This window comes from Phyllostomus hastatus, unplaced genomic scaffold (genome assembly GCF_019186645.2).
Source record: "Phyllostomus hastatus isolate PE091 unplaced genomic scaffold, TTU_PhHast_1.1 phas_scaffold_501, whole genome shotgun sequence".
NCBI classification, from domain to species: Eukaryota; Metazoa; Chordata; class Mammalia; order Chiroptera; family Phyllostomidae; genus Phyllostomus; species Phyllostomus hastatus.
This window is the reverse complement of record NW_025334033.1, coordinates 48,659,025-48,675,919: the sequence shown is the minus strand read 5'-3', so window position 1 is coordinate 48,675,919 and position 16,895 is coordinate 48,659,025. Positions and strand designations below refer to the sequence as shown.

General features: G+C 45.9%; 1 protein-coding gene across 12 annotated transcripts in view; it reads right to left on the bottom strand.

Moving 5' to 3' along the window:
• Positions 1-16,895, bottom strand: part of SIPA1L1 (signal induced proliferation associated 1 like 1) — a 330,102-nt gene that overhangs the window by 20,714 nt on the left and 292,493 nt on the right. For 11 of the 12 annotated variants that reach the window (XM_045822209.1, XM_045822208.1, XM_045822211.1 and 8 more), the window contains 2 exons: positions 15,176-15,294; positions 12,225-12,667 (listed from right to left, as the gene is read on the bottom strand). In XM_045822209.1, the coding sequence (XP_045678165.1) occupies positions 12,225-12,667; positions 15,176-15,294 (562 nt within the window). Of the gene's footprint in view, positions 1-12,224; positions 12,668-15,175; positions 15,295-15,731; positions 15,795-16,895 lie in introns of all 12 variants that reach the window. The other variant, XM_045822219.1, reaches the window with a different exon arrangement.

Sequence of the window (16,895 nt, the reverse complement as noted above, 5' to 3'; positions counted from 1 at the left end):
AGGCACCAAAAACAAAAACATACAAGTGGGACTACACAAATTTAAAAACCTGCTTAGTGCCAAAAATAAATGAAAAACAAAACTCCAACAAAATAAAAAGGCAACCTACAAAATGAGAGAAAAAACAAATCGATTAAAAATGGGCAGAGGATCTGAAATGACCGTTTTCCCAAAGACACAGAGATGGCCAACACCAGTAGTCACCAGGGACATGCAAGGCAAAACCACGACAAAGTATCAGCTCACACCTGTTGGAATGGTCATTATCAAAAATACAGGAAACAACGAGTGCTGGAGAGGATGGGAAGAAACAGGAACCCCTACGCACTGTTGGTGGGACTGAGGGTCGGTGCAGCCACTGTGGGAAACAGTGTGGAGCTTCCTCAGAAAATACAAAGTAGAACTACCATACGACCCAGCAATTCCACCTCTGGGTACGGATCCGAAGAAAACAAAAACACTACCTCGAAGACACCTGTGTCCCTGTGTTCACGGCAGCATTATTCATGATAGCCACGACATGAAAGCACCCTAAGTGTCCACCAATGAATGAATGGGTGAAGAAAATGCGGTGTATTATACACACATTGGAATAGAATTCTGCTGTAAAAAGAAGAAAATCCTGCCACTTGCAACAACATAAATGGATCTTGAGGGCATTGTGTTAAATGAAATAAGTCAGACAAAGACAAATATACTGTATGATCTCACTGATACATGTAATCTAAACAAAACAGAACAGAAAACTTCACGGAAACAGAGAACAGACTGGAAGCTGCCAGAGGTCGGGGAGGGGCTGAAATGGGTGAAGGTGGTCAAAAGGTACAAACTCCAGTTGTAAGATAAATCATGTATAGTCTGTGACTAAACGTAAACATATTTTAAACATTAGTTAAAGATGATAAAACTCCAGACTATCGGACTTAAGAATAAGGCTCCTTACTCATTACACTTTTAAAACTCAGAAAGGCAGAATACCTGGAGGGCCTTTACACGCAGGATTTCCATACTTCCTCCCCAGTGACCTCGTGGGACCCGAGTTCACACTGCTTGAGCCCTGCAGAGTTCTCCCAGCGTAGGCTCAGACCAAAGGCAGCTGTCTCCTCCTATGATGATGGACTGACTATGTGCCTGAAGACTTAGTTAAGAGGACGCTCTCCAAGCAACCTTTAACAGCACTTCCATTTGCGAAAAACTAATGGTGGCGATCTGAATAATGTATGTGCCTTGGTGAGTGATAACAGATCAGTATCAATGCCTCAGCTGTCCCACAGGCGCCAGAGTCACGTGAGAGGACAACAACAAGGGAAACTGGTGCAGGGCACATGGGCACGCTTCATGCAACTTCTCTGTCCCTCGAAAACCATTCCCTAATGGTCTTGAGATAATACATACAGGTGAAAATAGATCTTAAATCCCCACTTCATAGCTTACCTAAAAATTGTTTGCATTTGGATTGTGTATTTAAATGTAAAACTAAAGATTCTAGACTATAATGTGTGAGAACATTTTCATGAAAGAAGCAGAGGTTCTTTAGTAAGACTATAAAGGAAATGGTTTAACCCCATTAAAAGAACTTCTGCTCATCCGAAGATACAGAGTAGGAAAACAGATGTAAAATATATCTCCAACTATGGGCTCTATCCAGAACACACAACTCCTAAAGACAACGCAGTAGAAAAATAGGCAAAGATCTGAAAAGGAATCTCACCAAAGGGGACATCTCAAAAACCAGCACACACTGGTGCTGAGTATCACCAGTTATCAGAAAATGCAAATTAATGCCACAAGGAGGGACAATTACACACCCTGCAGCAAGACTAAAATTATATACTTACAACAGTAAGTGACAGAGAGGATGTGAATCCATTAGAACCCTTACACGTGGCTGGTGGGAGTGTTACTGGTTACAACCACTTCAGCAAACTGGTTCACAGTCTCTGCTAAAGTCGAGTGTGTGCGTGTGTGTTTGTGTGTATACTATGACTTAGCAACCCACTCCTAGGTCAACATGCAAAAGAAATTCATATACGTTGTGCATCAAAGGACACGCAAGAGAATTTGTAATATCCCCACACTGGAAACACTCAAAATGTGCATCGACAGAATGGATGAGTGGTGGTGTGTTCCCGAAATGTAATTATACTCCAGCAATGAAAAGAAACTGAAGCGACCTGCAGCACATGGGTGAATCTCACTAACATAATGTTGATAAAGGCACCAGACACAGAATAAAACACGTGGTACGATTCCATGTATATAAAGCCCCCAAACAGGCAACGTGAGTCCAGGAGTTCAGGCTTCAGGGCTGTGTTCACGGTGGGGAGGAGATGGGCGCGACTGGGGAAGGTGTGTGGGAGGAAGGCTGTCTGGATGTTGACATGTTCCAGTTCTTGACCTGGGGAGTGATGACGTGGGTGTGGGCACGCTGTGAAAATTCATCCTGACGCACACCCATGACCTGTGCCTTTCTTGATATGCACGCTGTGCTTCAGTGGAAACACCCACAAAAATAAAACAAAAGGACCTCAAGGGTAGGGAGGACACCCCTCAAAATCTCTCACATGAGTTGAAAAGAAACACGATCTCATTTAGTTTTTACCTCTTGGTAACAAATTATCCTGTTTGTTTGCTTTTAAAATTAAGAAAAGTTGGAATGCAAAACTCTTGCATAAGTGCAGTACGTTAGATCAATGAGAGCAAAATAACAGCAGGTTTCTCTTATGGAAGGAGACTAAGCGGGGAAAGGAGAACCAAGAGGAAAAAAGAAAGTGGGGACAGATACAAGGATAGAGGCAGATCAGCTCATTGAGAGCTAGCTACACCAGAGACCCGGACCAGCAGTCACATGAATTAACACAGGGAGAAGCTTCTGAGATGGTGAGAGTGCACCCTTCCGGATACTTTAAAACAATACGACGGGCTTGTGGCCATTTGTTAGTTACTTAGCAACAAGATCCAGCCTGGTTTGCAGATCTTTTCAACTGACTATACCTACCTCACAGACATTTATAACACAGATGTGGTATGTCTCACACCTCAACCACAGTTGGTGTCAGAAGCAGATGTCAATAAAGTGAAATGTAACGAATCAGGGTCTAGCATATGCATCTCTCAGCTTCGATAATCATGTGCTTGCTCCACCTGCCTTGGTGAGTATCCACGAGTGAGTGCAAGTGTGTTAAGAGTTACTAGAGCTGGTTCTGACATCCTAAATAAATGTTAAAATAGAAATGGCAGGGCCCCACCTGAGATTCCGATTCAGTGAGCTAGGAGGGGTGGAGGGACATGAGGATCTGCACTTTTAAGGTGTGTTCAGCTAGTGCTGCAGTCCCTGACTCATTCTGAAAACCGCAGTACCCAAGGTACCTTTGAACTGCCCATTTTTGTCTTTCTCAGCAACAAGTGTCTCGATATGATAACATCGGCATTCAAAACCCAGAGGCTCTCAAGGCCTAAATGTTTGGTCAGAACAGAAATAATCAGCCATGAAAATAGAAAATAGATTGCATTGTCTGCTAATTTACAAATCATTCCTCCATGTTTTACAAAGTAGTTGTGCTGGTTTGGGCCAAATGTGATACTGCATAATAAGGGAAGTTACAGAAGAGGCTTAGAAACGCCAAAGGAAAGCGCAATACATATAGTATATACAGTTTTTGGAGCCCTTCCCTTCCTGTCCAAATTTAATTACATCATTTCTCTGAGAGGCATTTAAGGTTTTGTACTAGATTATAAACTCTTTGACGACAGAAACTGCCCTCAGCACCCTTGTGTATCTAACAATGCTAGGATTTAGTAGACTCCAAGTAAAATAACTAACTGTTGAACAAAGAGCTTCTCTTCAGCGTTTACGTAGCACACCATGCACGTAACGTGTTTATCTTCTTTACCGTCTGTCTCCTTGTTTAGATGCAAGCTCTGTGAGGGCCAACATTTTTGTCTGATATGTTTACTACTGTATTCTCCACTCCTAGAGTAGTCCCCGGCCATTGTAGGTAGATGATATTTGATGAAACAAACTGTCAAATAAATAATTACTCAACCATTTAAATGTAAGGAAGAGTTAGTTATGCATGAAGATGCTGTATTTTATTCATACTGTGTTTAAAACTAGATGTTGCTGTTCTTATATTGCAAGAAATTAAATCTACAGTTATACTTCGGTTCACAAGTGCACTCTTGAAAGGGTAACTGCTTAGGTAAGACCACAGGCCTGATAACTGGTTTTACCTGTGAACGTGAAGGCGGACACGAGCTCCCAGACGTGAAACACCAGCATTCTTTTGATCAGTAACAGTGATAATCTAGACAGCCCTGCTTAACCACTGATCGGATTTGGGAACCAAGTTAAAATCAAAGAATTCATTAATGTGTGTGACTAGCACATGCAGGTGTGCACTTTGGTACATACTTGGCTCCTAATCCAACAGGCACACGAGGGTCACCTGGGAGTTTTTAAAACACACATTCTTGGGCCCTAACCCCAGAGATTTTAATTTAATTGACCTGGGTGGTGCTGGGCTGTGTATTTTGTCAAACTCTCCCCTGAGTGTGCACGCGGCTCAAAATCCACTGAATTATTCCTATTGTTGTGACTTCATCAAAATCCTACTTCATATTGTCAAGATCAAGAAGGTGACATCAGCCCCGGCGGGTGTGACTCTGTGGATTGAGTGCCAGCCTACGAACCAAAGGGTCACTGGTTCAATTCCTCCTGGTCAGGGCACATGGCTGGGTTGCGGGCCAGGTCCCCTAGTGGGGGCGAATGAGAAGCAACCACACATTGACGTTTCTCTCCCTCTCTTTCTCCCTCCCTCCCCTGTCTCTGATGTGAATGAAGATCACCTATGGCACGCTGGGTCTCCATAGGAATTGTGGAAGAAGGTAATGAGCCAACAACAGGCCTGTGACCAGTGACAACAGCAATGGCTGCCCTCTTCTCATTACGTCGAAGTGAGTTTAATGTTGAGTGTGGCCAAACTGGAGGAGCCACTGAAAGTTCAGTCACAGTGTTTCTGGATTCCACACGAAGAGATCACTAGCTTTGCACTTGACATAAACAGGGCATTTCCCCTTTCCTAAAAACGGACTGGCCTTTGATTCATTGGGTTGTTCCACAGCATGAATTTTGAAAAGAAAGAGAGGACACACACACATACACGTGGCACCTCACGCAGAGAGAAAAGAGAGGCAGTGAGGTAACTGGGAATCTGGGGTGCTCTGAATGTGTCCAAACTACCCACCCTGATCTGATGAAACCGTGAACCAAAGGCACTGCGGCCTGGCTGTGGGACATTCCCAGCTGCGGAACCTCTGCAGGAAAGGATGCCAGAGACTGACCTGCAGAAAGGGCACCAGTCACGGCAGTGCCACCTTACAAAGGAGGCACACATCTGCTTGTGGGCCTTGCAAAGGGATGAACTGCACAGGATGGGGCGGCCTGGTGATATAAACCGGAGCCCCAAGCTCTAAGGGCCCGGAAACTGCTCTGCACCATCACGGAGACCACCTCCTCCCATGGGAAACATCGGCCAGCCACTCTTCTGTGTCGCGGAAAGCCACTGAGGGAAATGCCTGGAGTCATTACTGCTCAGAGATGACACGGAAGGATGGATTTTAGACAGGCTGGGCCTGCTAAGAGTGACATTTTCAGGAGGGGTAGAGCAGCAATTAGTCACCTGTCAAATGGCTGCGGCAAGGCTGGCTGGTAGCCTAACATCAAGGGGAGGGGGCTGGGAGGGTTTCCTGGGATTCCTTGTGCAAATAGCCAGTCCACCTCTGGACGACAGACAATGTATAGGATAATGACTGAGGAGGCCTGTGCCTCCCACTGAGTTCTGCACTAGCCGATTCTATCCAGTCCTGGGCTCGACAGTTTGAGAGGTCTTCAGAAGACACTGACTCTACACGATCGGGGGAAAAGAAATATGGAAGTTGCAATGATTAAGCTGGCAAAAGGGACAATCAAGTGACCGCAGTAAAGAAAACTCTTTGCCCATGACAGGGATAGTTAATGAGTACAAGAGCACACTGGTGCATGAAGCAAAGGGAAATGCGGCTACGCATGTGCAGCAGGAGACCTCAGGGGCGACTATGCACAGCAAGATGAACACATCTGCAGTGCTGAGCTGCTTAATGGGAAGCTAACGAGACTGCTATAAATATTATCACTTTATTAGGCATAGCTGAGGAGAGTGTCGTGTCCAGGTTTGGCATCTCAAAAGGACAGAGAAAACACAGGAGGAAAACTGACAAGCAAAACTATAAAAGAGGACTTTGAAAGAGATACGTGTTTGTCAGAGAAAAAGTAGCTGGATAACTGCATGAAGGTGGCTGATGGAGAATACAGAAAAAGAAATGACAGAAAACCTTCTGTCTTAAAAGGACGTTTACAGTTTGCAATACATTGGATAACTATCTTTGCTCTCAGCAAACACATGAAAACACCCACGTAGAAAGTGGACCAGGCATTACTGGATTGCAGGCCAGGGACCAGCCCAGGGCGACGGCACGACTGCCCAAAGGCCACCTCACTGGTCAGTGGGACTGAGGCTCGGACCTGGCGCCCAGCACCCAGATCCGCTTTCCCGGTCCTCCTCTCCCGACGTGCCTGGAAGCGGGGGGGCCGCTCCAAAGTTTCCTTCTTTTTTTAAAAATTGTTTCCAAGCGGGTTCTTGTTGGTGCCTGCAGATTTCATGATCTTAAAATTAAAAAATCTTCATGTTTAGACTCAGTACCTCCCCCCCCTGCCAAATATTATTCTTTCTTAACTGCATATTTAAAATGCAGTTAGAGGAATTTCAAATAGGCAGATATGCAACACAATTTGGAAGAGGAAGAGGACTTACGTACTGAAATTGCTAAGAAAGGTTGCGGAACCTCTCTTCTTGAGATTATCCCCCGCCTCTTTTTAAGCAATTGGATAAATTCTCATCGTGGTAGGATGGTTTAAATATGACAAGAAATGGATGCTCTGTCTTTTCAGAACCATGCTGGTCTTATAGTTTAATGGCATTTGGAGAATTTGGGCTTTCCATATAGACTGAATAAATGGATTAGTTGCTTCACAGAACAAAGTCATGATACACTTTGTTGGCAAGTTCCACATCAAGCAATCTGACATTTGTGGCTTGACAGAGGTCTCCTTTTCTCAATGTTCACTTGAAATTTCAACCACAGTGGTTCTGTTTCTTAGTCTTTGAGGTTAGTTTTGGACAAGATAATCACCCACTCCCAGAAGCTAGAAGAAATGGAGGCAAGAAAGCGCAGGACAGATCACCTGTAGTTCTGTAGTACAAAAGCAAACTGAAATGGAATCTTGAATGCTAACTGTGTGTGGAACACAAAGCAAAAATTATCAGTGAAAATGATCCATCAACATAAGGCTAGCTGAGTCCACCCCAGGTTGAAGAGAAGTCCTGGGTTCACCTATTTATAGCAGGGCTGTCAGACTCATTTTCACCGGGGGCCACATCAGTCTCACAGTTGCCTTCAAAAGGCCGAATGTAATTTTAGGACTGTATAAATGTAACTGCTCCTTAACTAGCAGCAAAGAGCTCGGTGCTGCCACTGGGTAGAAACAAGGTGCTGGGCTGGATAAAACAAGGTGGAGGGCTAGATTTGGCCCTCGGGCCTTGTGATTGCCAGCTGTGGTTTATAGGCTGCACTTTGCAATTGTGAATTAGTGCATAAAACTTACAAAAATCATGTTCTTACTTTAAGGAAAAAATATAGCCCTGGCTGGTGGACATAGTGTGGCTCAGTGGACTGAGCTCCAGCTTGCAGACTGAAAGGTCATCACTGGTTCGATTCCCAGTCAGGGCACATGGCTGCTTTGCAGGCCAGGTCCCCAGTAGGGGGCAGGTGACAGGCAACCCATCTATGTTTTTCTTGCACATGTTTCTCTCCCTTTCTCCCTCCTTGCCCCTCCCGCTCTAAAAAAGTAAATAAAATCTTTAAAAAGTATATACAGAGAAGGAAGTAATTGCCAGCTATTTTAAAAAATTCCAGGAAGACGAGATTTAGGAGAGAAACGTTACAGATAAAGACAACAAAATAATGTCTAAACAAAGAAGGCAGGCACACACGGAAGAGGCCAAAGAGGACAGAGAATAGAAGGTAACCACCACCAGGCTGTAACACTCTCACAGGCACCTGGCAGCCCAAGGCGTGCCTTCACGCCCATGTAAACGCACTGTGAAAAAGCCCTTCTCTACCTCTCCTCTGAAGAAGCATACAGTTTTTTGTTTTGTTTTGGCATGAATAGTTAACTTATTAGGTCCACCAGAAAAAGCGCATTCCTGAAACAGACCTATACTGACAGCTGTGGGCGGGGCATTTCTCCTGGCCTTTCACCGGCCCCTCTGGTGAGGCTCAGACACTGACCAACTCATACCCAGATTAACTGGTATTTGCAGCTACGCTGTTATGAAGCCCCTCCTTATTTCACAGGGCGCAGCAGAAGGAAGGCTGGCTTCAGTGTGGTTGGCAGGGTATGTGAATGTCTCACATGAGATGGACAGCAATGTGAACATTTCACTTCAAATGTCATATGGGGTGCTTGAGTGTGATATTGTTATGTTACAGAATCACATGCTTATGATTTTGTAATAAAAGGGGGGTGTTATTTGTGCCAGTCCCTGTAGTTTGCAGATTTTAAAAAATCTTACATAGAAATGACTTTATTAAAACTTCATGCTGCGCAAGGACTCCATGCTGCACATACTCTCACACACACAGCTGTATGGGAAGCAGTGCAGCTCTCTGCAAATACTGACCCTTCTACACATGTAACTGAAATGTACATGTAAGTGGTTTTCTGGGAGTCAGGAGTTGAAGGTTTCTGCTCCTTTTGACATGGTTTGCGGGTTAGAGGCCTTGAGTCATCATGCAGAAAGTAGGAACATTAAGAAGTTACTCCTCTTTGTTCAGCAAAATGAACTGGGCAACTGTCTGTCATTCACAGGGGCACACACTGGGCAAAGATGCTGGGATGAACACCGTGGGTGAGAAACCCGCTGGAACGGGAGGGCGCTACAGGTGTACGAGTGTCTGGGATCACCTAAGTGGGCACTCACTGGCTCCCGGAAGGACCTGCGGGAAGCAAGAGGGAGGCGGCAGAATGGCCAGCCAGCGAGGGCAGGCGCAGAAGTCTGGACGCTCGAGTCAGACCGGGGCCTGAGGAGGCGTGTCAGGTGTGCGGAGAGGTTTCAGCTTTACAGTGAGTGCTCTTCAGCCAGTGTCTCACGCCGGCAGTGCCACTGGTCACCAGGACTGCAGCTCTGCACGCCGCGCTGGCTGAGGGCATCTTCGGTCACCACACAAAGTGGCACTGCCTACGGCCAAGGCCAGAACTCTAAGAGGAAAGTGAAACTGGCTGGTGAAAGTACATTAAAATTAGAACTCTTTTCACCTCTCCTGTGCTTTCCACAAATCATTTTATTGTGTGGTTTGTCTTTAAGACTGGAGAGTAAAACAGCCATTACAAAAATAAAAAAAAATTAAAATCTCTTCCTAATGTTATAAGGCTTATAGAAAATACATACATTTTTCTAGGGCACAACACTTTACAGCAATTAATGGGCTTTTTAATTGTAGAAAGTTAGTGTGTATGGCTTCTCCTAACGACATCTGAATATAACCATCCTATGTAATTACCAACCTACATTAATGCAGTTCTCATGGGGTGCCACAAGAAAAAAACGACAATAACCCCTCCCCCCGCATATTCACCAACAGGGAGACTCGAGGACAGAGCGGGTAGGAACACAGCCCAGGCAGAAATACGCAGTGGAACTTAATCACTGTAATTTAGATCCTGTCACCAAGTCCCAGGTACAGCTCTTTTATGCACTGTCAAGAGATCTCTACATTAATTGCCGTTCCCGTCTTCTGAGGACACAAACTCTCTAATTTTCAGTGATTTCGGTTTCTCTAGCAATGTGCATTTGGTGGCAAGTCCCCTCTCCTCCAGAAGAGGAAGGCTGCTAAAGCTCTGATTATCCAGCTCACTCTGCCAAGATCAACAGACTGAAGTCACACAGCATCCCCGGGTACCAGGGCCGAGCAACGAACGTGACTCAGCCCATCCGCGGGTGGAGGCCCTGCCACCCTCCCTGAAAGGCTACATTCTTCTCTTCTGCAGTAAGTCTGACTTTCAACAGAAGAGTTATTTCTCCATGATGACTTAAATAATTTTTGCATGGTCAGTTTGAAGCAGAAAATTTGGATTAGCCTCTGAGGTCTTCAGGCAGCCCCAGTCAGCACATTCTGAAAATACAATCCCAGGTGCCTGCTTCCAGCGGGGACTTTGTAGATGCCCTGGGGTCTGTCTGATTTGTTAGGTGGCGCAGGCGATGGCCCATGCTCTGTGCTTTGGCCTCGGAGGCCTAGCCTTCCCAACCTTACTCCATGCTGATGCCCCACTAGACGAGATCTCTGTAACTGATTTTCTTCTACTACCATCAAATGAGACCAGAGCTATACCCCCAGATTCAATATCATTGTTAAAAAAGACATCTTTCTTTCCAAACAAAGAACTGGAAAGCAAAGAAACAAGAGTGAATCTAAACGGAGAAACTATGCTGAACTCAAAAATGGGGTGTGACAAAAACAGTGAGTGTCCTAATTCTGTGTCATGTGACTCCTCTATATTATATTATGATGGTATTGGATGCCCAGCTTTCTGTTCCACTTTTCCAAACACTTCCTTAACCTGCTTGAATCACAGACACTCTGCTTCCTGAACCTTGGAAAGGTAACTGGACGCCTGGCACTCAGGACTGCCGCTACCTTGCTAATTGTTTGGGGGCCATGCAGTTCCCAGACCCACCACAGAAACTTTTCATTACTGGAATGTGGGACTGGGAAACAGAAAGAGACATGTAAAATGCTGGGCCAGACTGAAATTTTAAAAGGTGGGAAACTCTCAAGAATCTTACCAGTAATAATATAGAGGCAATGAAGACAACTGATATTTAACTGATCAGGTTAAAGCCAAATTGCGTGGAAGATGTTCTCTCTCATGAAGGTTATCCCAAGTTTGCTGACAGATTTTTTTTTTTTTTTGTCTGGACTCCCATTTAGAAAGTCAAACTAAACCCAGCTTCTCTGCTGTCTCCCCAGGGGACGCGCAAACAGCAGAGGCCCAGAGGACAGCGGGGCCAGGTGCTGTCACACAGGCTGATCCGTGACGGGCGACAACAGTCAGAGGTGAAAGGAGAAACCACCGCAGAGATCAGCAGGCCCTGAAAGACAGTGATGGAGTGTTTCCTCCCCAAAGGAAGAACCTTATCATCCTCTGGGTCTGAGACTCAAATCCAAAGGAGGAAATGGAAACGGTACTTGCTGTGCCTGCTCCAGAACACGGGGGAGTGTGCACGTTTCTGTTTTGAACGGCAGAGGGGATGTCTACCTTCAGCTACGCTTCTCTGAGGTCTGCCCCCACCTTCAGCACACGGCTGTCAGTGGAAAATGACCAGGTGACGTGGGGAAAGGATGTTCTCTGGAAGACCAGCAGTGTAAAATAAAGCAAGGTTGTGCTTGGCCTCGCAAGTAACACCATGTTAGCCTTAGAAACGATCCCTCCCTTTGAAAAGTAAGGCCGAGATTTGCTTTTAATGTCTTCAAAAGACTGTCCATTCTGCTTTCTCTATCACTAGCTGAAAGCCCAAATTACAAAATTCTTCTAATTCTGGTGCACAGTAGGAAATTTTTTATAAAGTCAAAGACAACTTTACAAGGACTAAATCTGTAAACTTCTCTCATAGTTTAAAATAAAGTATTAGGATTGGAGGAAGAAAGTATTTTGGTGGCAAATAAAAGGCACTAAATAAATAAAAATAACTGTCACTTAAATAAAATCGTAAAAAATAAAAAGTTTAAAAAAAAAAAAGCCCCGGATGGTGTAGCTCAGTGGATTGTGTGCCAGCCCATGAAACCACAGGGCCGCCAGTTCGATACCCAGTCAGGGCCCACGCCTGGGTTGCGGGCCAGGTCCCCAGCTGGGAACGTGCGAAAGGCAACCACACGCTGATGTTTCTCTCCCTCCCTTCTCCTCTCTCTGAAAATAAATAAATAAAACCTTAAAAAAATAAAATCACTGTCACTGCATGGAAGACCCCCTTTCTTTACACACTCCTGAGCAGAGTGAGGTAGGGCAATGCTGCAAACTCGGCCTCGGGTGGCCTGGGGGAGGGCAGAGCGGCAGGAAGGGCGGTTACCTTGTGTGGGAAGCAGCGTCATTGATACTGAAAGTGCTGTTCTCCCTTGTCAGAGGGCTGGAGCCAGCCTGGCCCTTGCTGTGGATATCCAGGCTCAGGGAGGATTCTGCCTTCCGGTCCATGCCATGGCTGTCCGTCTCTAAAGTCCGATCCACCATGGAGATCACTTCGCTGGAACTGTGCCACAGGGGGGCCACCTTCTCCTTGCCTGGCCCCGAGCGAGGCGACGACGTGGCGGCCCCCAGGGAGGCGGTGCTGCCGTGGCTGGGGCCGTAGGAGGTGGTGTCGATGCCGCTGTCGGCAGAGGTGCCTTGCAGATAGTTGTAGCTGTTGAGCTCGGACTCGGTGCGGTCCCCGTCATACCACTTCTCGTCACTGTGGGCGCTCGAGGCGTTGCTGGAGAGCGTGTTGCTGCTGGAGTGGCTCGAGTAGTGGCTGTCGGACTGCAAGGGAAGCAAGGCTGACTCAGGTGCGGGTTTTGCTTCTTGGGCGCCAGGGAGAAAACACGAGAATGACCCTGCGGCGTGAGTCTAGTTAGGGGGTCCTCAAGGCAACGGATTCTAATGACGACAAACCGAAGTGAGACTGGGGGTGCCTGGACAGACCCCTGCAGAAGTGTTGATGGCAGAGCGTGCTGGAAGTGTTATTTTAGAATTCATTTTTCATTATTTGACTTGTTCCAAAGTATGAAATAGTACTGAGATAATTTTAATCAGAAAATAAATCTAAACTGTCATTAGTCTTTAATACTTTAATTTTAAAATAGAAAAAAATGACACTTCCAAAAGGCTTATAATTAGAAAAGACCTACTGTGCTCAGAGTACACAGAAGGCAGAATAATGTAAGACTTATCTCTAAAGAGAGCTGCTTTCCCCTTAGCATCCAATCAGGAGACAGCTTTCTGAGGAGAGCTTCGCGGTGTAATTTACACAGAGGTGCCGAGTCAGTTTGGGGCAGGGTGGGGACAGTCTTTTCAAGAAACATGCTGGGACAACTGGACACCCACAAAGAATGAAGCTGGATCCTTATCACATAAAAATAAACTCAGAAAGATCAAAGACCTCAACATAAGAGCGAAAAGTGTAAACTCTTAGAAGGAAACACAAGAATGACTAACTCTTCATGACTCTGGATTATGCGATCGTTTCTTAGACATGAGACCGAAAGCACACAAAAAATAAAGAAAAAGATAAACTGGGTTTCATCGAAACTAAAAACTTCTGTTTCAAATAACCTAATTAAAAACCAAAGGACCTGCAGGGACTTTTCTCCAAAGAAGTTATACGAATAGACCCTCAATGTCTTTGGCCGCTGAGGAGATGCAAAGTGCAGCCACAGCGAGCCAACACGTCACACGCTGGGACGGCTCTGCCCTCGAACTGGAGGCTGGCTCGGCTCAGCCGCCGGGGACGGAAGGCGGGGTGGCTGCCGCGGGGAAAGCTGCAGTTCCTCTCTTGGTGTCCCTTCGAGGGACATGAAGACACACGTTCACAAAGAAACTTCCTCCTGAATGTTCCCAGCAGCATTATCTGTATCAGCCAAAGAGGAGGAACCGCCCACGTGTCCACTCACTGACAAGCAGACAAGGAAACCTGGCATTTCTGGACAATGGAGGACTGTTCAGTCGCACAAAGAAATGAAGAGCGGACACACGTCACAACAGGTATGAACCCTGAAAACACTACGTGGAGCTACGTGAAAGAAGCCAGACATTGAAGGCCACGTATTCTGCTCCATCCTGAGCATATTCTGCTTCATACTGAGGCAACTCCAGTTTTCCTCAATAACGTCTGTGTCCCAGGCCTTCGTTTATTTCAGTTGGGCAGAGCTGCCTCAGGGCCGTGTCCGCGCTGTGGCGCCGGCAGCCCCCAGCCAGATGTGGCCACCAAGCACCTCCCAGGCAGCAGGTCTGCACTGAAATGCGTGAGAGGGTGTAAGCACGTTCCTTTCCTGCAGAAACATAAGCTGAACTGCATGTGTAATTTTAAATCTTCTAGTGGCCAAATTTTAAAAAGTAAAAAGAAAGAGGTAAAATTAATCTTAAGAAGATATTTTCTCTAACCCAACCTATTCAAAATATTATTTTACCATGTAATCAATATAAAGATTATTAATGAAGGTGAGGAAACGGACAGACTGACTGGGGCAACGTATTAGATTTCACAGCAGCACTGTGAAAACATCGCGTTTCACCAGCAAATCTCTCTCTGCCCAGCCTGTGCAGGGCGCTTGCACACACATGGGTGTGCTCCGTCTCTCTGTCACTCTCTCGTGCCTTCTCTTGTTGTTTAGTGTCAACATTCATTTCACTAGAGCAAAACTTACAAGAGCCCTCTCATTAAAAGTTCTCTGAGCATCTTAGAAGTAAATGTGAAATACGGTGTTTCCTCATCCTATAGATTGACATGAATACAAACATATTCCAGTAAACAGACACACCAACGAAATCAACTGCCTTTAAAAGAGGGAGGAAATTATAATCTCCTTTTCCTGATTCCTAGGTGATGAGGTGTTGTGTGTAACTACGGTACAAGGACAAAAACGTGTGCAGCTACGGAAGATAAGAGAAGCAGCAGGGGGAGTCAGCAGGGCTCTGTCTGTCCACTGGATGGATGCTCCGACCACAGTTCATGCTTGCAATTGTGTAAGCAACTAAAATCTGTTCCTAACACATTTCTATCGCTAACGCTTTAGGATTGTTTGTGATGGGATCACATGGCCTTCCATCCAGAAGGTGGGGGTGGCAGGTGCACACCAAAGAGGAATCTCAGTTTATCTCAGAGCAAACCTGGGGCCATTGGCAGCAGAAGCCCCAGCACCGCGACCGCACACGCCCTCCTCCTGCCAGGACGACGTCCTCTCCGACCACGCGGCAGAAGAGCACGACAGATCTGTACCATTTTCACGCTGCAAGGAAGCTATTGCTTTCATTATCTTACAGTGAACTTACATGCCCTTGTTTGTTCGGGGACAAATGAACCACCGGGTCCTGCCGCATCAGTCTCCCGCTGGGGCTCTCGCGGAAGGCTGGCAGCACCTTCGACACTGCGGGGAGGTGGCACGCCGGCTCTGGAATACAGCACAGGGCATTGTGGTGCGGGCACCAAACACATCCAAGCACAGGTCGACAAATGAAGACAGCTTGCCACTGCATCTCTTAGTTGACTGACCAGCAAACTCTGAATTTCAGCAATAAGCTCACTGAGAGTTTACACGATAGACAGCATGTCAGAAACTAAGTGGCCGATGGGTAAAGCTTGTAGCTGGTGACCATGTGTCATGTCACGCACATTAGCACAGCCAAGTACCACCAAACCAAAGGCCATGAACGATGCGGCAGAGTTAGGAGTCCACTTTCGGTTTGGGGGAAAAGTCTAAAATACATGGACTGAATTTATAATGTTCATTCATTGCCAAGTGTAGCTAACCTAGCTTGGTCTACGTTACCTAGACAGGCATGGATGCAATCACGTGTTACTTACCATGACACTTTGGAAATATTTTACCTGTATATTCATGCTGCTCGAGGAAAAAAGAATTGAAATCCTGAGGTCCTCTATAACTGTAAGCTAAGCACAACAGAAAAGACACACAGCAACTAGTTTACTCAAAACAATTGCTTCCTTTTGGAGTCTAAGCTGGCGCTCACGATGGGGCTCCAAAGGTGAAAGCTAAGGGATTTTGCTTCTTTAACACGCCCCTAGCTAACCGCAATGATTCTGGCCTCCTGCAGCACCATCCCTAACACATAACGGACTGGGCAATGTACTCCTTTACTCTGACTTTCAACCACTTCCAAAAGCAGAGAGGCAGAAAATGAACATCCACTGATAGGAGGGAGTTAATTAAGCAAGCTAAACTCCTCGTCTCCACTGGGGCAACAGTGGATAACACATTTGTGGACAAAGACAGGAGTCTGGCTAACAAATAAGAATCTCCTCGACATTTTCAATGAGTGACCTGAAAGTCATTAGAGAATTTTGTTCTTACAAACTGAGTGTTTAAAGGCCTGACCTTTATACACTCAATATAGACTAATGAGAACATAATTATTTTCATTGATTTCTCCCTAGCATGGCTTATACCAACTAAGCCCCAGAGATTCCGTCTGATGTGCCAATTAGAAAAGGCTGGGTTATTGTTCTGGAATGTAAAAACTTATAGATTTATTTTACTTTAACATTTTATTTCAAGACTTGTATTTCGGATAAAGGCCACCAATTGGTGAAAAGCCTCGTCTGGAAGGCTCTATAGATGTCTTGCAAATAAAAACCAAAAAAAGTAAAGGTGTACCTGCCTAACAAGATGAACAGGTGATGTTAATTTCAGAGTTTTCTCCCCCATGGAAAGTGGGGGGAGGGAGACCAGGGGGAGGCTTGTGTGAAATGGTGAATGCGGGTCTAGGACGAACCTGACGGCCACCCTCCCAGCCCCGGCACACCTCTCCTTCCTCGCAGGACTCCACCTGGGCAGGGAGTGTGCCACCGAGCACTGAACAAAGGGCGTGCTGGCAGCTTTGCTCAAAGCCTGCGCCAGGAGCCAAAAAAAGCTGCTAAAGTCATGATGAAGAAGGGATCCTCTGCACGTGTGCCGTTGCCATCTCAACAGTATCAAAACATATGGGACCGAAAACATTCTGTCAAGAGCAGAGCAGCAGATCAGAATATGCT